Raw genomic sequence first — 21,751 nt, 5'->3', positions numbered from 1 at the left:
GTGCGATAAAAAAACGGAAAAGCAGTTTTTCAAGTATTTGCTACGTGCGTACGAAAACTAACATTAAAGGACCTGGCCGACTTTACACCTACTTAATTAATAGAAAGGTACCCGTTGTAATAAAAAAAAAACAGTTGCTATTAGGATCCACATGTAAAGGCTGAAAAGGAATTTGATAACCTCAAAACAAACAAACGAGGCGCCTGAAGAGTGCACGAACAGAGCTGGGGAGTCGTGCTTCAGCACCACGGAGAGATCATAACTAGGTTTTGGTTTGTGGGTTTTTCCAGAGATGCTGATCCAAATCTCAAGATTGCAGTTAGAAAATTGAAATAAATCTGTTTCTTTTGTCCAAAGTTAGCTGTCAGTAGCACAGGGAACCTATCCTGGATAATGCTGATGCGGATAAGAGGTGGAGGTTTTACCGCAAGGAAAAGAATTTTCTCAGGATTGCTTTCGCAAAGGGCAAATATTAGAATTAAAATTAAAACAAGCCGGTATGTGGAAACATCACAGTATTAGAATAGGGGCAAAAGTTGGAACTTGAGTAACTTCACTCCCCCTTCTCATCTTTCGCATTTGAATTAGTCAGATGAAACTCATTCAGTCTGCTTCTTTACTGTCCTATGCAATACTCTGGCCTTTCTGACATCTTGTAATGCAGAAGCGGATATTTAGGAGGAAACGTAGGCACGAGGGGTGAGTGAGGAGAATTGTCTGTAGAGACTGGTGCTTAAGGGAGGTAGAACTCGAATCAGTGCGAAAATTGCTGCGGCTTAGAGTCGCAAACTATTGCTGGCTTAGCAGAAGTCAGGAGCAAACGAATGTTCACTACAGTAGTGCCCGGTCGCCCGTTTCTAACCCCTGGGGCAGATGGGAGTGCTGTTGGAAAAGAAGCCTGCCCGAGGAGCACACTTCTCCGACTCCGGCGGCCGCCAACTCCCCACCCACCTCGAGCTCGCGCGCGTGCGCGCCGCGCCGCGGATGGTCGCGGGCGCGTAAGCCCGCCCCCAGAGGAAGTCCATTGGCCGCTGGCTGGGGCCGAGCACTGCCTCGTGCCACAGGAGGGCGCACGTGCCGGGGGCGGGAGCTGCGATCGCGGTTATGGCGTCGTTACTTTGGGGAGGCGACGCCGGGCAGGCGGAGAGCGAGCGGCTGAACAGCCATGTAACCGCCCCTGAGCCGGGGGAGGGGAAGTGGGCGGGAGGCAGAACCTCACCCTGAGAGGGGAATCTGCTGGGGGGTGTGGCGGGGTGGGGTGGGGTGGGGTGAGGGGGAAGCCCCGCTAGCATATGGAGTGGGGTGTCAAATGGTGGAGGGGAGATGTGGCAAGGATTTGGGGAGGGTCAGAGGAAGGAGACCTTGAGAGACACAAGGCCTTTGGTTTGAAAGGGCAGAACGAAGACCCATGGGAGTCCCGGGAGAAACAGCAGTTGATAGTCCCAACTAGACCTCGGAGTTTTCTGCTCTCCCAGTTTGACCATTGAGCCTCGGCTAGCCTCCATCTTACTGACCACCGCACTTTGCTATTTACCATCATCCCTTCCTCGTGCTGTGACCCCCAAGGACTGCCACATTTAGATTAGAGGACTATAAAGAGGAACTTAAGGTACAGGGGCAGCAGAAAGTCTCCTTCATTTTACATAATTCATACAGGTGACCTGTTCCTGAGAAAAGAATCCGTTAATACCTGATACTGCAAAGGAAACAGTATTCGGATGGTCCCTTCCTGCTAGTGGGGAGCATTGGGCTGCTTGGTGGCTTGCTTTCTAATATTGATTGAAATTTATGTCTTTCAATAGTTTTCAAACCTCGTCCACCCCCGGAAGAACCTTCGGGGCATTAGGAGTACTGCAGGCCCAAACGTAGGTGAGTGCGTAAGATAAAGCAGATTGGTCTCAATTAATTAAAAAGCATTGCTTTCCTCAGGTCCCTGGCAACTGAAATGCCTTCGGCTCCCATTAATTTAATACTCAGGGTCCTCCACTACCTTCCCTGTCTTTTGACCCACTCTTCTACTGGCTGACCATTCATGTCAGTGGTCACTTTACATTTATGTTTGGTATTTATTGTTTCTTTTCCATCCTTTTAGATGATTCTATTAACACAGAAGAGGATGATGAAGAAGATGTAGGTAGGAGTAAATTCATTTGCATGTAACCTAACGTTCTGTATCAGTGAATCATGACTTTCACAATGTGAGTGAATAATACAATCTTAAGTGAAAAAAACCCATCTTTTCCTCTATTTTCTTTACAAATAGTGAATATCAGAAGAAGTACTAAATTAGGAGTAAGCTATATTTCTTTAGGGGGAGTTGAAATGGAATATGGGGGAATGAGTCAAGGATTTTCAGCTGGCAGGCAAAATTAGGTCTGGTGGTGATGGATGTAGGCTTGCTTAAGGCCAGAGGTTGGTGTAACAGCAGAGCATAAGAAATTGGATCCTCATGTAAAAAGGAATCTCAGTGTTAAGTCATTCTTTCTAGAACCTTCTTTTAGAAGGAAGAGTAGGAGCAGTTGCTTGATATACAACCACTGAATGGGAAGGAGAAATGTATTAGATGTCATTTAGGAAGCTGGATTTTCTCGTGCAAGATTTTCTTTTTTATTTTTGCTTTTCTAGTGGATTTGGCAGCCAGTTCACTCTTGAACAAATTAATCCGGCAGTCATTAGTAGAATCCAGTCACCGAGTTGAAGTCTTACAAAAGGATCCCAGCTCTCCACTCTACTCAGTGAAAACATTTGAAGAGCTGCGGCTGTAAGTAGTTTTACTCATTTTGTGCAGGAAAGTGCCTGAAAGAATGGTACAGAACAAAGTAATCTGCTAATAAATAATAAAGACTCTCCGAATCCCCTTCATGTTCTAATATTCAGTATTCAAATGAGACGTGTACATTTTGCATGCAATTAAAATATAGCTTAAAAAGGAGCACTAGGTTGCCTGAGTTGAGCAGCACATTGAGAACATTTTGATGGTAAAATATTTTAACCTTGCTGTGTTGAGGAGAAGAAGTTCAACACAGCCATATTACTATTCTCCATACCACGATACTGATATAGGGACGTTGATGACCCAAATATCCTCCCTCACCTCCTTTAGATAAGTTATAAGCTATTACCTTCCTTATTCTATTTTGTTTCAGATGGCATTAAAATGAATAACTTTCCCAAATGGGTTTACATTTGCTCGGGATCTATTAACTCGCATTAAGGAAATGTGTTTTAATAGGAGGAGTTACTGATAGGGACCTGTGTAAGGGGGAAAATCCAAAATCCTAACTCTCAGACATTTTCTTTTTTTTTTTTTTAATTTTTTATTTTTGAGAGAGAGACACACAGAGTGTGAGCAGGGTAGGGTCAGAGAGAGGTAGACACAGAATCCAAAGCAGGCTCCAGGCTCTGGGCCGTCAGCACAGAGCCTGACGCGGGGCTCAAACTCACTAACTGTGAGATCATGACCTGAGCTGAAGTCAGCTGCTTAACTGACTGAGCCACCCAGGTGCCTTGGCGCAGGCATTTTCTAAATGGAAAGAGAAGCCTCCCTATGACTGACAGCTGGCTGCCAGTAATCTGCCAGTTAACCACATGCAAAATGTGCATGCCATTGAAGGTGGAAGTGTTCTAACCTATTTCTTTTGATTTTCTTTCTAACATCTATCATGAGACCCCAGGAAAGATGCATTTAAAAATGCTATCTCAGGGGCGCCTGTGTGGCTTACTTGGTTAAGTGTCCATCTTTGGCTAAGGGCCACTCACTGCTCGTGAGTTCAAACCCACATGGGGGTCTGTGCTGACAGCTCAGAGCCTAGAGCCTGTTTCAAACTCTGTGTCTCCCTCTCTCTCTGTCCCTCTCCTGCTCACTCTCTCTCTCTCTCTCAGAAATAAACATTAAAAAAAATTTTAACTGCTAGCCCAGAAGCATTTTATAATATTGTGCCTTCCACTCCTAGACGGAATTGATGTAAATATCACCTCAATATAACTTTGTCCTCTCTGAAAATTGCTGTTAAAACCTCAAAGTTTGTCATTCATTAAAAAGAATTAAGCAGTGGAATGCCTGGGTGGTTAAGTGCTGGACTCGATCTCAGGGTGGTGAGTTAGAGCTCCGTGTTGGGCTCCATGCTGGGCATAGAGCCTACTTAGAAAAAAAAAAATTAAACAGTAAATCTCAGTTTTCTGCTTATGTGGAAAATAAGACTCTCCTGGCAAATTAATATACTTCTTATCAGATGAGTTTTTCCTTTTTTTTCTGGGTTCAACCAAAAGTTCAGTGTTAGGCTCTGATTACTATTGTCACCCTGGGCTCATAGCATAGCTTATTATTTTAATGGTAAAACTGTACAAGCATGATTGTGTATGTTTGGGATTTGAGGTATAAATTGTATATGTCTAAGTATTACTTTTGAATCTCAGTTGCAAAGTGGCTTAATTTAAAAATGCACCTTTGGAGTTCGTATTTCTGAGGCTGCTGACCAATCGTAGGCTTTGTTTGCTTTTTTTTTTCCTTTTGACAGGAAGGAAGAATTATTAAAAGGGATCTATGCAATGGGATTTAATAGACCATCCAAAATCCAAGAGATGGCTCTCCCTATGATGCTGGCACACCCGTGAGTTTCCAGGGCAGTGCTGTCCCAACTTGGTTATTTTTAGTCTTCTGTATGCAGTTTATACCCAGGCGTCTCCTCTTTTCTCCAGACCCCAGAACCTCATAGCCCAGAGCCAGTCTGGAACAGGAAAAACAGCAGCTTTTGTGTTGGCCATGCTAAGCAGAGTTAATGCCTTGGAATTGTTCCCACAGGTAAGGAGAGGCTGAGGGAGAGACAGGAATGTTTGCAAATGCCAATGATATCATAGTAGCGGGTGATACTACTTCAGTGATGTGATGGCATTTAGGGTAAACATTCTTTTGTAAAATCACAGAGCATTGGGCAGCAGTAGGGGACAGTGATTGGGAATGCAGGCTTTATAGTTTGGTTCCAAGTCCAGCCTCTCTGCTTACTAGTAGAATGCCTTCGGGGAGTGAGTAGATCTTTCCATATTGTTTCCCTGTCTGTCAAGATAACATCTGTAAAGGTGTGGACCATTCCTGACTCTGAGCACAGTGTAGAAACCGCTCACTAAGTATTGAATGCACGCGTGAATGGGTGAATGAGTGAATGAATGAATGAATGCCTCAGAAGATTGTCAAGCAGGTTAAATAATGTACCTCTGTAGTACTGTGCTAGGCCTAACGTGAGCATTCACTGGTGATGACTGTAGGACTAGGAGGTCACTCTGTCTACCTCCTCCTTGAACAGAGGACGAAACTGGGGCTTGGACAGGTGCCAAGAGTGAGCAGGGACTGGAATGGACCTTGCCATGTGCTTAGTCTGGCTTTCACTCATGGAAAGTGGTATTCTTTCCCTGTTTCTCTAACCTGTGCTCATCAACTCATTTGACAAGTTGAGTAACTGAACATTGAGTGCACTCCATGCTGTGGGGAAAACAAGGGGTCTCTTGGGAAGCTTACAGCTTGATCAGCAGGATAAGCTGTGGGATATGTGTGACTAATGCCCCGCATTTGAAATTTTGTGCTTTTTTAGAAAAGTTCACTGAAATATATGTTCAGGGTTTGATATTACGAATAAAAACTCTTCAGGAAAGGCTGTGCTTGAACACACGTTGAGAAGTGTGTGTGGAAACAATTTTTAGCACTTTAGCTATGTTTTCCTCTCATCCATATCATAGATCCTTAACTGATCTTAAAAAATGTATTAAATATCAACAGTTTCTTCCATCAGCTTCTTCATTCATCAGTCAGATATAGGGGGATGGAAGTAACAAAGGAAAGAACATTAGGGAAAATTCTGCCAGTTGTATACAGTGGATCAAGTGGGGAGTGTTCTGGAAATAGGCAGACTTAATAGCTGGCGAGAAGTTATAGGGGTCACGCTCACGCTGTGATTTGTCTTGCGTTTTCTTTCTTCTGGATTCCCAGCCTCCCCACACCCCACTGTCCCCCACAAAAAGCATAACCTGTGGTTCTTCATAACTCTTTAGAAAGGAATATATAAAAGGTATTTCTCCATCCTTCAGCCCCTTCTACCCTCCCATATTCAACGTTCGCCTCGGATCTGTCCACTGCTAAATTGTGTTCAGTTGAAAATATTTTAGTGAGCCAAAATCTCCACTTTTGCACGTGTGCATCTCCCTGGCCATACTTTACTTGTGTTTCAGAGTTGCACGATGGCTTGCACGAGCCTTTCCACTTCCCCTTCTTTTCACAGTGCCTCTGTCTAGCTCCGACTTACGAACTGGCTCTGCAGACTGGTCGTGTGATCGAACGGATGGGCAGATTCTGTGTGGATGTCCAAGTGATGTACGCCATTCGAGGGAATTGCAGTACGTACCTGGAAGCCAGTCCTGGCTGACCTGTCCTCACTCTGCCACCGGCAAGCGTGTTACACACCTTCAGAGCTCTCTTGTCTCTCAAGTGGGGGCTGCGACAGTATCTGTAGCAAAGGGCTGTTATTAGAATTAAATGAACCGGTGCAGATGAAGCTCCAAGTGTGCACCTGGCACAGAAGAAGGACCCAGTACATGTTAGCTGCTCCCTTCCCACACCCTACAAGACGATGCTTTTGTATGGTTCTTTTTTTGAGGCTCAAGCCATTCTGTGCAGAACAGCTTCTGGTGTTTAACTTATTCATTAAAGTATTTCATGTGCATAGCAGAAAAAAATCTTTAAAGCACAGGTCAGAAGCTAAAAGTTGCTCTTCCTTGTCCTCCAAAGACCTGTTTCCAAGGATAATGAGTTTTGTTCACAGACTTCTGCTGTTTGCTTTCTTTTTCAGTTCACACTCATATGTATGTACATGTATGTATTTGTTTTTGTAGAGTGTGAAAATGGGAGCACTGTTTTCTTAGTGTCTATGAACTTAACATGGGGACGCGGTCTGGGGACAGTTGGGAGGGTTTCCACACTGTGCCGGTGTGTCTGTAGGTCAGTGCGATGGCTGCAGGGTGGCTTCTTAACTGACCGTGGGCAGAGTCACATAGGCAGCCCTGTTACTACTAAATCCTAGAAACTGAGGAGTCTGTACTAAGGCTCTGCAAGATTGAAATATGCGGAAGCCCTCAGGGTTTGCGTTTGGAAAATCATCACGAAATGTACTTTCGCTGAAGAGTACTATATTGGGTCACTCTCACTTGTGGCTTCTTAGAGTCATTTGCATCGCATCTGAAGGAGCCCTGTGATTCCTTTTCTCCCTAGTTCCCAGAGGAACAGATATCACCAAACAGATTATAATCGGCACTCCCGGGACTGTCCTAGATTGGTGTTTCAAGAGAAAAATAATCGATCTGACTAAGATCCGGGTGTTTGTCCTGGATGAAGCAGACGTGATGATTGACACACAAGGATTCTCAGATCAAAGCATTCGTATTCAGAGGTAAGTTTCACATCCATCCGTGTTTGTCCTGGATCTTCCATCCAGAGGGGAAGTTTGATTTGTCTGTTGCTCCTAATTGCCTTCACTACTTGATTCTCCACTTCCTTTGCCTTTAAAACAAATTTGGGATTCAGTATTTTCACCAGTTCAGCAGGCCTTTAGACTGATGTCATTTTACAGGTTCCTTCAGTTTGTAATCTTGCCTGACTGCCCTTGTTTTCACTGCTGGCTTACATGTGGAACCCATGTGGTGGGTTGACACCAAACTGTGCCAGTAAGCTCTCTATTAGAGCAAAAGTCCTAAGAGAATTTATTAAAACTTAATAAGGCTATGGTGAGGATAACTTCTGGGAGGTAGAGAACAGTCACCTGGAGTTGGAAACAGCGTGGTCTAGTCCTGACTTTGCCTCTCATTTGTCTTTACTTCACAAATCCTGTTGTTTTCGTAGGCATTTCTCTCAGGATCACCCAAAGGCCTTAAAAATCCAGATTACCAGGACTAACCTGAGACTCCACTGGTTCAGAATTTCTGGATGTGGGCTCTAGGAACTTGTTTTTAAAGAAAGCATTTATTCACTCAGTATTAAACCCATGCAGTACTAAAAGACCAGTCATGATAAACAGTGTCCTCTTGCCTTAGCCTGTAGAGAATACATCTGTGCTCTGACATTAACCTTCATATCCTTAAATGCTGTGCTCACGTGGCTATTTCATAATGTGTCATTGTCCACTGACTGCCGAGTAGAGGAGGTGGGAATTCCGCTCTTGTGTACTGCCACCTTCTCCCAGCCTCCTGTCCCCTCTTGTCATCTCTCTGTGGTTAGTTACATCATAAAAGTTGGTTACGGTAATAGTGATATCATTAGGACAAACAAATACTGCTCACTGTTGCACAGGGTATTACTAGAATTATGTTTTTATATTACTTTAATTATGTTTCCCCCAGAATTTAATAATTGCCTATTTTCCTTCGTTTAGTTAGTATCGCTGTATGGGGATCTTTAAGTTTTCTCTGCCTATTTCATCCTCTGTGTCACATGTCAGTGATATCTCCGGAAAGGCGAATACACTTAAACACTCCATCACTGTCTTGTTTTCCCTGAGACCCTCCCAAGCACCTTCCCTCCAGTTTCAGTCTGGACTTGGCTGTACAGCTGTCTCTCTAGGCCTTCCTGGCGCCGATTTCCAGTTTGGGATCTGCTGTATCCTGGGTCCGTTTTCTTAGTTTACAGTCAGTTTACTCAGTGCTCTGGAGTGTATTCTCTGATGGCTTCCTAACAAAAGCAGGTCAGGAAGCTTCCTTCCCATCCCCACGTACCGGAAAATGTCTTTCTCGTACCTGTAAGTCTGACCTGTTGATTGATCATTTGCTTGGATGTGGAGTCCAAGTTGAAAAGAATTCTCCCTATAAATTCAGAGTCAATGTTGAAAACAAACATTTTTTAAATACTATAATTCCCTCAGGTCCAGCATTATTGCTGACATTTAGTGTCGTTCTGATACCCAAACTCTTGTGTGTGATCTGTGTTTTCTCTAAAAATATGAAGCTTTTGGAATCTTCTTTCTTCATAGTGTTACGAAACTTGACAATGATAGGTGTTTGTTTCGGTCCTTTTCCCTCAGTCATTGTTCGAGACACACAGCGCCCTCACCCTGTTCGTTTTGAAAACTTGTGCCTGACAAGGTTATTTTTGTTCCATACAGTGACTCACTTTTTAGAGAGCAGGACGCAGTCATGCCAGGCCAAAAAATATATATATACATACATATATATGAATATAATATAGAATACATAGTCATACATGTGTTATTAACATAAAACTCTGGGAAGTAATGTTTTTTTAAATTGTATATTCTATATTTCCAGTTACATAAATGCTACTATTTAAGCAAAACAACAGAACTAGTTAAGTGGCTATTAATCATAATTATCAATAGAACTAATTAAATGAATAGTATGTATAAGAATGATATAACAGTATTTTATGTCACTTTTGACATAGCAATTTATTTTAATCTTAAAATTCTTTATTGGATACCTAAATTTTTTAAGCTGCACTGTTGTATGTTCTTAAGATACTTAAATATAAAACTTTTTACAAGGAGAATGTCAACACAATAGGACTTATCAAACAGCTGTTACCTGTGTTTAAGGAAAAAATGAGCAATGACCTATTTTCTTTTTGTCTCATAGTGCAGTAGGTTATTTCTACTCTTTCTCTTTCCTCTTCCAGTAATACTTCTCTGAATTACCTGCAGCCTTCTTTCCTTGTATGTGGTGGTAAAACTGAATACAGTCAGATGTAAAATTCATTTTGACTTGCAGCTCTGCTCATCAAGCTCACACCAATTCTTGGTATCAGTCCGGTGTGATGTCCTCTTTTTTTTTTTTTTTAATGTTTTTTATTATTTATTTTTGAGAAACAGAGACAGCACGAGCAGGGGAGGGTCAGAGAGAGAGGGAGACACAGAATCTGAAACAGGCTCCAGGCTCTGAGCTAGCTGTCAGCACAGAGCCTGATGCAGGGCTCAAACCCACAAGCCGTGAGATCATGACCTGAGCTGAAGCTGGACGCTTAACTGACTGAGCCACCCAGGTGCCCCTGATGTCCTCCTAACAAAAGCATTTATGAGGCGCCTGGGTGGCTCAGGCGGTTAAGCGTTCGATTTTAGCTCAGGTCATGATCTCACAGTCTGTGAGTTCAAGCCCCACATCAGGCTCTGTGCTGACAGCTCTGAGCCTGGAGCCTGCTTCGGATTCTGTGTCTCCCTCTCTCTCTGCCCTTTCCCTGCTTGTGCTCTGTGTCTCTTTCAAAAATAAATAAAACCATTAAAAATGAAGTGTTTAAACATGAACTATTTAAGAGTTTACTGCCTAGCAACAGTATGTTTTTAAACATTCAAGAATTCATGTGTAAAAAAAAAAAAAAAGAATTCATGTGTAGCTTTCTAGAAACATCCCCGTCCACTCTGTCTGCAGGCTTGTTTTGTCGACCAGCTGTTTGTAATTCAGACCTTTCACATCTATAAAACCCACCACTTAGATTACCCATGTCTAAAACGTCCATGGTTTTTAAACACTCTGAAGTCCATTAGATAGCATTGTGATTCTCAGGGAGATGGTTGTGAAGGACAGAGCGGATTGAAGCCTATGAAATCAAAGATAGATTCTGAGTAAGTGACAGTGTTTAGCAAAGGAGCAAGAAAGTCTTGTTCAACTTAGCTCCCCGTTTCTGCCGACATTCTTGAGTTCTGCAGCAGCCTTATTTCCTTAAAAATGAGTAATTCTTTTTTTTTTTTTTTTTTTTGCTATGAGTTTTTGCTGTACCCTGTAGATCACACTGGACAGCTCAGGTGCAAGCAGGCCCTCCTTTTCTCTGTATCCCTTATGGCCTCTTCACAGAGCATCACACAGCATATCATTTTGGTTTAACTATAATCCTTTTCTCCATTCCTGTATTCACCATATTTCCAAGTTAGAGAAGGACATTCTTTTTGTCTCACACTTTGAAGATATGATTTTATGACTGACTAACATTTTAATTTTTTCCATGGCCATAGCAGTGATAGGCATCTTATAGGTGTATGTCCAAGGTGACTCTGTTCTTCCATTAACATACAGATAAACGTACTAAATGCAAGTTTTAGGGAAACTGAACAATAACCAACAACTTTGGTAATGAAAGCTCAGTATCACAGTTAAACAAATTATATGCCTTTTATAAGTGTGCACAAAGTGTGCAGGATATTTAGCTAATAAGATCTTTTTGTTTTCTTCTATAAGTTTATGGACCCAGTACAGTCTGCCAGAATTTACGTTTGCACTGTCTGCAGCATAGACAAACAGTTGAACAAAAGCTAGTTTTATTTGGATCAGATATCAACAATCTTCAGTTTTAGATTTTCTGTGACTTATTACAACTTTATAGAAGTCAAGGAGATGTTTTGAGCTGCCATTTTTCAACGCAAAGCACCTAAGAGATGGGGTAATGTGCTGCTTGTTGCTGTGATTTGACATATCCCCTGGTATAGTATAGACAGCACAATCATTGGTAAGATCTAGAATTAGCTGTACACTGAAAGTGGTTAGGCATCTGTGGTCAAACTGTCTCCATTTGTTCACCCACAGGACATTTTACTTGCCACTTCTAAAGCAGGAGATGTAACTTCCCTCCGTTTCAGAGAGCTATCAAGAGAGGGGCACAATAATGCATATTCATTTGTATGGTATGGCCAAAGTAATTCAATGTCTACTGTTTCCAGCTGAGCACTGATGCACTTTAAAAAGGCAAAACAGCTTTGAATTTTTTTTAGACTTTAAAAAAAATTTTTTTATGTTTTTTATTTATTTTTGAAAGACAGAGAGAGACAGCATGAGAAGGGGAGGGTCAGAGAGAGAGGGAGACACAGAATCCGAAGCAGCCTCCAGGCTCTGAGCTGGCTGTCAGCACAGAGCCCGACGCGGGGCTCGAACCCATGAACCGTGAGATCATGACCTGAGCCAAAGCCGGAAGCCGGACGCTTAACCGACTGAGCCACCCAGGCGCCCCAAGCTTTGAATTTAGAAATGTTGCCCATCTCATCCTGAATTTGTAATGTTCCATGTCCATATATGCTTTTCACATTCCCTTCTCCACCGTGCCTTGCCCCCAGTTCTCCCCTTCATGTGGTGCAGTTGCTCAGTTTTTGATATTTACCTCTTTAACCCAGTTGAATCTGTCCTTCCATCTGTCATTAAAATAACACAATCATTGATCTGCCTTTTTCTGTCTTGCCTGGATCATCCTGGCGTTCTCTGTTTCTTTTCCATAACTTCTTTGTCTTGTTACAGATGCAATATGCTGCTATTGTCTCTTTGAGGATAATTATTGTATTCAATTTTTTTCTATTCTCAACATTGGCTCTGAGTTACTTGTTTCTTTTTTTGTTTTTGGCTACTGTCTCTTGTCTTTTGCAGTGGACCTTCCCCCCTTGAATCTGGTGGTACATGGCCAGCCTTTCATAAGCTAAGATTAGGAACCAAGAAGCTCATTGACTGCTCTGGCTGCATGACTGGGGCTTGTGACTTGGGCAGCTTCCCTCTCGGATGGTCATTATCTACAGGTCGTTAGAACTGCAGATGCTTCTCATCTCCTCCCTAGGAGACGTGCACTTGGTTGCTGGCCTTCTGGGAGCAGGTTGGGGAGTGGGCTGCATATTCTCATGTGCATATTTCCGCTCATTCCTTTATTTTCAGCTACTTTACCCCTGTATTCTACTGAGGCTGGTATCCCCAAGTCTGGGGTTTCTGCACAGAATAAACCTATAGTCTTCTACTTGCACATGTTCAGGAGCAAAGTGGGGTCCAGCTGTGCCTCACACACATTTTCAAACAGCCTTCCTATTTAAAGTATTTTGGCCAAAGATCGAGACTCCCTTCTTGCCATCCCTTACCACTAAGTTGGTATGTTTGTATATAACCGAGAATGAAAGATTCAGTAGTCGAAAAGGGCTTTCTACTCAAGAGAATATTAAGTAATAATCAGAGCATTTATGTTGGTTGCTCACCCCTCCATTGCTGACTTTCTTCCTTTTGCTTAAAACAGGTTAAATCGCAGCATTGTCCAATAGATAACGCAAACCACATGTGTAATTTTAAACTTTCTAATAGCCACATTAGAAAAACAGGTGAAGTTCATGTTATATCTTATTTAACCTAGCATATCAAAAATAGTATCTCAACAAATAGTCAATTTAAGCAGTATGAAAGTTATTAATCAAATAGTTTACGTTATGTTTCTCCTACAAAGTCTTCAAAATCCAGGGTGGTTGCAGAACAGCCCATGTTTCCTTTCCTTGTATAGCCTGTGTACATTGCCTTTTTGGAATGAAATGGCACAGGCCTTGGGATGCCAGTCCCAGCGCCGTCTTTCTCCAGATGGAGAACTGTGACACAGCAGACGGCCCAGCCCCGCGCCCCCCCCCTCCCCGACATGCCCAGCGAGTCTGCGCAGCATCTCTCATGTCTTCGGACACCACCCCTGTTTACTCTGGCCCCTGGTGCCCGCAGCTCCGGGAGCTCTCTCAGGGGTTCTAAGAGAGCCACACTGCCTTTGCATCTCAACCACCTTTGGCGTCACCATTTCCATCGGTAGCGCTCATGTTTTCTTGTTTATCACAGTTTCCCTTCCTCCAGAAACATATTGAAACATCTCATCCACCAGTTTCTCCTCTTCTGTCTCCATGTTATTGTAGATCCATATCTTTTTATCTCTTCATGATCTTACTAGTGGTATGTGGGAAGCGAAGGAGGTACGCATGTAGACAGTCTACCATAGTTGCCCTGAAGTCTATCAGATCATTACTTTGGAAAGGTCCCCAGATGACTCAGGCCCCACACTTGACGGAATACTTGGGACTCAGTAGACTCCATGATCTCTCCCACTCTCTTTAGCACTTGTGCCTTATTTTCTAGGTGCTCTGTCTTCCTCTCAAAAGCAGTGGTTTCTCTCCGATGAAATCAGATTAAATTAAAATGTATTGATATATAAAATATGTTCAGAAAAATGCACGAATCACAAATGTACAACTGAGTGAATTATCGCAAAGAGGCTGTGTTCGTGTAACAATGGCCCAGACCAAGAAATAGAACTTTACCAGCATTCAGGGGTCCCTGTGGCTCTTTTCCTGTCACTTCTGACCGCTAGTTCCATAGATTCATTTTACCCGTTGTTGAACTGTATGTAAATCGGCCCTCTGTTCGTTATGGGTTCAGCTCATACTTTGTGTGCAGTAGCAGTTTTCTCCTTTTGTTCCCCTTTTGTGTATATCCAGGTTCTTCTCGTTCCAAACAGAGTTAGCTGCGTCTGCGGCTCTTTTCCTCCCAAGAGCTAGAACACCTGCCATTGAATGGCTAGCCTGTCCTGCCCCACATTTAACTTTGTGTGAGACGAGACCACGAAGAGCATCTAGACCACACTCTCGGCTCCATGATTTTACCTCTTTTAAGGAAAGAGTTGTTTTGTGACACCCCAAACCCTCCAAAATACATGTCTAAGCTTGGCTCTTGTGCTCTACATTCAGTTCATGTGTTTTCCAAATTCTTGTTGGCAAGAAAGGACAAGACACGTGGCCCTTTGCACAGAGGCGGGGCTTGGAGGCAGCCCCTGGCCCATGGCAGTGGGTGTGACGTGCGTGAAGGTGCCTCCAAAAACGACAGGGACGGCAGCGGCTGACGGGTGTCTTCCCTTCTCTCGTACAGAGCTTTACCTTCTGAGTGCCAGATGCTCCTCTTCTCGGCGACCTTTGAGGACTCTGTGTGGCAGTTTGCAGAGCGAATCATTCCCGACCCTAATGTTATCAAGTTACGAAGAGAGGAGCTGACCCTGAACAACATCCGCCAGTACTATGTGCTGTGTGAGAACAGGAAGGACAAGTACCGCGCCCTGTGCAACATCTACGGCGGCATCACCATCGGGCAGGCCATCATCTTCTGCAAGGTAGCTGCCGAGGCCTGTCCTCGTCGTCCCAGACTCCCCTGCGCGTGGAGGTGACGGGACGGTAGTAGTGATGAGTGCCACAGAGCCAGCTGCCATCGGGAGCACTGTTTGGACCGGAGGGGATTTAGTGTAATCTTCAGAACAACATGGGTTAGAAATTAATCTGTATCTTGTGGGTGAAACTTAGAAAGATTAAGCCTTGGAATAGGACTTCAGTACGGTGTTAGGTAGAGGGCATCGTTATTTGACAGGGATTGCTTCTAACAGTTCCCCATTAGGTTGATGTTTACTGTGGGGTTTTTAAGATTCCCCCTTCATCAGATTAAGAATGTTCTCGTCTAATTCCTAACTTACTATGAGTAAAATAGCCCCTCAGTAACTCACTGTTAATATTACCCTATTTTTATTTTCGAATTTGCTTTTCCCATCGGACATGTTTCATGGTCATGCATTGATTTTATTTTCTGTCTACCACACGAACACTATAAGCTCCATGAGCGCAGGACCTCACCTGTCTTCTGTGGCAGCACTGAACACGTACTTGTAGAGTAAAAGAAAGCTCACTTCTGCCACAGACTAGCCATGAAACCTTGGGCAAGTGACTTTATGTTTTTAAGCTTTGGGTTTTGAGGTTTTTTTTTTTTAATTTAGGTAGCTATGTCACCAAGTTGTTGTGAGAGCAAACAACTGTAATGCATGTAAAGACTTGAGTGACATGCCTGGCAGACATGCTTAAGAAGCACTCTTAAAGGGACTGAGGGTGTCATTACTGCATTATCCCATTACCGTGTGAGGTAGGCGAGCATTTATTTCTCCTTCATGGCTGAGAAGCCAAAGCTCCTAAAGGTTGAGAGGATGTGACACTAGGAAGTACAGGGGGTGGATGGATTCCATGCCTATTCTAAGGTTCCTCTAGGACTTGAGGGAGAGGTAGAGCAAATTTCTGTGCAGCCATTTCTGACTTCCCCACCGTGCGTAAGTGAGCATTGCAAACTAGGCAGGTCTGCTTTGACTTGGGGTGCTGTGCTGGGTTTTGTGTTTTCATGTAGACTCGTCGAATTGCCAAGTGGTTGACTGTGGAGATGATGCAGGACGGCCACCAAGTGTCTTTGTTAAGCGGAGAGCTGACGGTGGATCAGCGAGCCTCCATCATTCAGAGGTTTCGGGATGGGAAAGAGAAAGTTCTCATAACAACCAATGTCTGTGCTCGAGGTGTGTGTGTGTGTTTGTGTTTGTGTGCGTGTATGCATTTAAAGTCAAATGTATTGAAGTATATAATTTATGTTGATAAAACTCATGGATTTTAGGTATACAGTGAGTTTTTTGACAAACTAATAGGGTCATGTGACCGTCACTATAATCAAAGTACAGAACACTTCCCTCCCCCTCCAGAACTTCCTTGTGCTCCTTTGCAACCAGTCTTTTCTTCATATCATCTGACCCCTGGCAACTTCTGATCAGATTTCTGTCTCTACTTTTTTGTCTCTTCCAGAATGCTATAGAAGTTAAATCATACATAGGTAGCCATTATGTCTGACTTACTCCACTTGGCATAATGCTTTTGAATTCATGAGTGTTGTGACATATATAATAGTAGGTCAGTCCTTTTTATTGCTGAGGTTTATTTCCTTGAATGGATATACCATAATTAGTTCATTCACCAGTTGATGGACATTTGAATTATTCATAGTTTGGAGCTATTTTGAGTAAATCTGTAATAAACATTCATATATAGGTTGTGTGTAGACATGTTTTCATTTCTCTTGGATAAATAAAGTGGTATTTTGGGGCCATTTGGTAAATGTATATTTAGTTTTATAGGAAACTGTGAGACTGTCTTCCAAAGTGACTGTACCATTTTTTATTCCCACCAGCAATGTAGGAGAGTTCCAGCTGGTCTGCATCCTTGCCAGCAATTAATACTGCCACTCTTTTTCATTTTAGCCATTCTGGTAGATGTGTGTGGTACCTCATTGTGTTTTTGACTCACGTTCCCTAATGACTAATGTTGGTCATCTCTGAGGTGTTTTTAATTTTAAAATTATTGACTACTTGGGGAAAAATTCTTTGTTTTTTCAGGAGACAGACCTTTCTAAATTATTCATTCTTCCTATACCCTTGCCTACACCCCATACTCAAACCATGTTTCCTGATTCATTCTTAGTTTAGCAGATAGAAATGAGGGCCTGCTTTGCTTGTAGAGCTCAACACTGTGGAAGAGTAGCCTGAGAAAAGATGGGGTCCCAGCCCCTCAGGAGCTCAGGGTCTAGACACTTGACTGTCTAGACCAGTGCCATCCAATAGAACTTTCTACATTGATGTAAATATTCTGTTCTATGCTGTCCAGGTGGTAGCCAGTGGCCATATAGGGCTGCTAGGCACTTGAAATATGCCTAATGTGACTGAAGAAATGAACTTTTAATTTGAATTAATTTAATTTAAAGTTAGATAACCATATTGGATGACACACCTCTAGACCTTGGAGGAAAGAGGGGCACCAGGAGAACAAGGATTGTGACCCAGACAGCTTTCTGGTGCTGGGGGACAGAGGCACTGGGGGTCATAGAACTCTTCCTAGGAACAATAGATTGTGAAAGGTTTTGAAGGAAGGGTAGAATCGAATTTGACAAGAATTCAGTTTCCTTGGGAAATGACAAGGCTCTGTGACAACAGCGTTGGATTTGAGTCAGGAGAGGAAGAGAGGAGACTTCAGGCGGCTTGGAAATCTGGAATTGTGCTTCATCCTGTGCAGTTTGGGCAGTCGGGTCCTGAGCATAGGTGGTCAGGACGTTGCCATGGTGACCGTGGTCTGTGGGATTGGAGGCGGAGAGAAGAGGGAGAACCTGCCTGGAGGTTGTTGTACCAGCGAGGCAAGGGATGAAACAGTCCTGGCTGGAACCATGACTGCGGCACGGAGGGCCTGGGGTCCAGTGAAGGGTGGTGCGTGCGAGACGGGGGGTGCTGCTGGGGCGCTGGCACAGCAGGAGCCGAGAGGAGGCTCTGCGGGCGTGGCGAGAGCCCTGTCCCCAGCACACACGCTCTGGGTACACGCTGAAACTTCTGTAGAGTTGGCTTCTGCTGACACTCTTAAATCTAGCATCCTAGACACACTGCGCCAGCAGAATGCTTGACCATCCCTTCAGCTTCTGTTTGTAAATGGCGGCTGTTAAGTGAGAGCTTCCCTGACAGATGTCCCCGAGGAAACGTCGCAGAACCCCATAGTGTCTCTCCTCTTCTAGGGATTGACGTGAAGCAAATCACGATTGTTGTGAACTTTGATCTCCCTGTGAACCAAGCTGAGGAGCCAGACTATGAAACGTACCTTCACCGCATAGGGCGGACGGGGCGCTTTGGGAAGAAAGGCCTGGCCTTCAACATGATTGAAGTGGCTAAGTTGCCCCTGCTTATGAAGATCCAGGATCACTTTAGTAAGTAGCACCTTTCACGGTGGGAACTGTGGACCCTGCTGGTGGTGACAATGATGGTGTCTGTCACGGACCTGGCACCCAAAGGTCTAGGGTCTGTGGGGGCAGGAGCCAGGGAGTGGGAGGCTCCGAGTCCACAGTGAGCGCCAGAGCTCCTAACGTGAGACCGATGAGCGAGTCATCCATATGTGGTAGCTAAGGGACAACTTAAAAATCAGGTGGAATTAGCATGAGCTCAGGCTTGTGTTTGCCCGTTATGGGCCCCAGGGCAGCCTTTCATGTCGTATAAAGCGCCATCCAAAACAAAGTAATAAAGTCCTTTAAGATTATATTCTGTCCCTGGAGCGCCTGGTGGCTCAGTTGGTTAAGCGTCCGACTCTTGGTTCTGGCTCAGGTCATGATCTCATGGTTCATAAGTTTGAGCCACAAGTCAGGCCTCTAGACTGACAATGTGGAGCCTTCTTGGGACTCTCTCTCTCCCTCTGTCTTTGCTCCTCCCCACTCATGCTCTGCACTCTCTCAAATAAATTTTTAAAAAATAAAAAGATTATATTCTGTCCCCAGCTTTCCTTCCTGTTTCCATTTTTCCCTTCCTCTGGCCCTGCCCTCCCAACTAGGATAGTCCTAAATTCTGAGATGGGTGGTGCTTCCTCCTGCCCCGTATCCAAAACAGCGCCCTCTGGTAACCTGCCGGGCTCTCAGATGGGCAGCTGGCACTCTGATGGAAACTGGAAGGGCGACGTGACCTCAGGTGTCCGCCTCACAGCTACCCCAGGCCCCAAAGCCCATGGACATGGCTAGGGAGCAGGGGAGAGGAACACTCGAATGACCCCAAATGTATCTTCACCTTTTGGGAAAATGGTACTTAATTTTTGTGTGAAGCATTGGACACTGTCCCTGGGGAAATGCATCGAGGCACATGTATGCAGTTTGGAATACGATTTTGAAAAGTCTGCAAACTGTCACACATCCATGGACCCTTCAGGGAAGTTGATTAAGCACCCCTGTGTTAGGAGAGGCAAGGAGGGATGGCGGGCAGAAAGAACGCTTCCCATCCACCCCTGCTCTAGTTAGTGCCTATGACTTGGGAAGTGACCTCAGCAGAGGTGCCTTAGCCTCGCTCCCTGTTGCCATCCCGCACCCCCCTCCCCTCCGCCACATGCCCATCCACATGCCCATGCATTCCTCCCAGCGGGACCAGGCCTCCCCCCATGCTCCCTTTTCCTGCACCCTGGCCCTTTTTCTGCCCCAAGGTATCTAGACACATATGTTCTATTGTTTGGCACATTTGATGCATTTTAGCTATTAGCTAGTTTTAATTGGCTATTTTGATCCTGTCTCTTCCTTATCTAATCTAGAGAATGTTCTTCTCTCCGGGCTTTCTGGTACAGGGGGTGACAGGAACAGTATTTGCGAAGGTGTCACTGTCTTCAGAAATTCAGAGCTGAGTGGAATGGAATTCCGTGTGTGCCCTGGACTAAGACTGGTTCTCTTCTTTCCTTTTAGATAGCTGTATCAAGCAGCTCGACCCTGAAGACATAGATGAGATTGAAAAGATTGAGTATTGAAGACAGAACTCTATTGCTTGTGAAACTTCCTAGTTTATGTGAGAATGTCCCAATGGGTTTTGAAAGTAATTTTTTTCCGCTGGGGCTTTTTCAAAGTTAAACTGTTAAATCTGGCAAAAATAAATGTCATGGTAGCCTTAGTCTTAAGATCTGAGGTCTTTTTGAGACCAAATTGGTGTGAAGCACGTGATCTTTTTGAATAAAAAAGCAAGATTATTTCTTATTCTAAGGTTTTTGCAGGTAGACATCTTTGTGTGGGCTCCCAGGGTGCTTGGGGAGCCTGTTTGTAGGATCAGGGCGGAGTGGGCCTCTCGTGCACGTGTCACGGAGCCACGAGAGGGCGGTAGAAGTCCACACTCTGGCCTTGCTCCCGGCGGCCCTTTGCAGCCACTAGTGTCCCCTCTCTCACAGGTCCGCTCCCCCGCCCCGTGCAGGCATGCTCGGGAGTGCACCCACGTGCACGCAGACATGTCCACACACTCGGGCGTGCACACCCCCCCTTAGGTTGGAAGTCAGGGTGAAACCTTCAAACAATTGGAAAGAGAACATGTTGCTTTTTGTTTTTACGTTTCGTGTGACGTACAGATTGTGAAAATATCTTCTCTGTTTGGCTTCTTAATGTCTTCAAATTAGAGTGTCATCAGCTATCTAATAGGTTTTGAGAATGTGGCTTTATTACAGGCGTTTCTTCAAAGCAGCCAGTGAGCGGGGTGGGAGGGGACCCACTCTCCTCATTAAAGAAGTAACATTTTAGTGAGCCAAACCGTTTTGCTTTTAAAAACTTAAAGGTATATCTGAGAATCCCAGGTGTTTTCCTGTAAGTCCCCTTAGATGCTTTTCATTTCTCACATTTGCTGCTAACCAGTGAAATGGGGGGCTTGCGGACACGGCGGGGACCGGAGGGGAGGGGCTCGATACTCCTCCAGAAAGCTGGAGCCCACCTGCAGCCTACAGCTGGCCCAGGCTCCAGGCCTGTCCTGGGTCCCGCCGGAGCGCCACCAGCAGCCACCAGGAGCTCTCCCGTCCTCCTGGCCTGAAGGGTGTTCCTTGCCTCTCTCTCCTGGTGCTCCCCTGCGTCGCCCCTGCCTGTGTTATATCCCCGCAAGCAGGGCTCAGACATATACGGGGGCCATCCACTTCCTCACTCCCTGGCAGCAGGTGTTTACTGTGCACTCCTACACCAAACATCAGTGAGAGGGAGATGGAAAAGGTGTTAGGGTCACCTCAGAATTCAGAATAACAGCAGCCTCAGAACACACCAGCAGTGTCACAGACTGTGCTGGGCGAGGGACAGAGGGGTGTGCGGGCTGCTGGTGCAGCGCAGAGGAGGGACCCCCAGCACCACGTGGGCTGGCTTCCCAGAGAAGACACCGTGTATCTCCTTTTATGAGAAATACATACTGAATGGTGCCTCTCGTCATGTGCCTAGTACTGCCCTACACTTCCCTAACACTGGGCGCTGGGGCGTTCTCCCAGGCCCTGCTCATCACCATGACCACCCCCGTGTGGGGAAAAAAAGCCAAACCCTAGAAAGGGAGAGCCCAGAAGTGCAGGGGAGGGGAGCTGAAAGCACAGGCGAAACAGACTGACACAGTGAAAAGCCTCCAGGGACAGAATTTGTAGGAAGCGGAACTCCAACCTCTGATCGTCCACTCGGGGTTTCCTTGCACTATGTCTGCATTCCTCTCTGGACTGTGATCCGTTTGTGGTCGGACTTGCTGTCCACTCAGTACCCAGCCCCCAGCACAGTGACCGGCACATAATAGCCACTCAGTAAATGCTTGTCCAGTAACTTTTCCTTTGCCATTTCTTCATTCACTAACATTCTTCCCTGACATTTTCCGTCC

General features: G+C 44.7%; 1 protein-coding gene across 1 annotated transcript; it reads left to right on the top strand.

The window, feature by feature from the left end:
* The first annotated feature begins 1,065 nt into the window (after positions 1-1,065).
* On the top strand, positions 1,066-20,133 carry DDX25 (DEAD-box helicase 25). The gene is made up of 12 exons (XM_029915142.1): positions 1,066-1,167; positions 1,803-1,869; positions 2,093-2,134; positions 2,626-2,761; positions 4,518-4,610; positions 4,699-4,801; positions 6,270-6,384; positions 7,256-7,433; positions 14,674-14,911; positions 15,961-16,123; positions 18,151-18,339; positions 19,843-20,133. Exons 1-12 carry the CDS (start codon positions 1,105-1,107, stop codon positions 19,902-19,904), a joined length of 1,449 nt encoding a protein of 482 aa, XP_029771002.1. The 5' UTR covers positions 1,066-1,104; the 3' UTR covers positions 19,905-20,133.
* Positions 20,134-21,751: the final 1,618 nt, after the last annotated feature.

This window comes from Suricata suricatta, chromosome 11 (assembly GCF_006229205.1).
Source record: "Suricata suricatta isolate VVHF042 chromosome 11, meerkat_22Aug2017_6uvM2_HiC, whole genome shotgun sequence".
Lineage (NCBI taxonomy): Eukaryota > Metazoa > Chordata > Mammalia > Carnivora > Herpestidae > Suricata > Suricata suricatta.
This window is presented reverse-complemented; position numbering and strand designations above follow the sequence as displayed.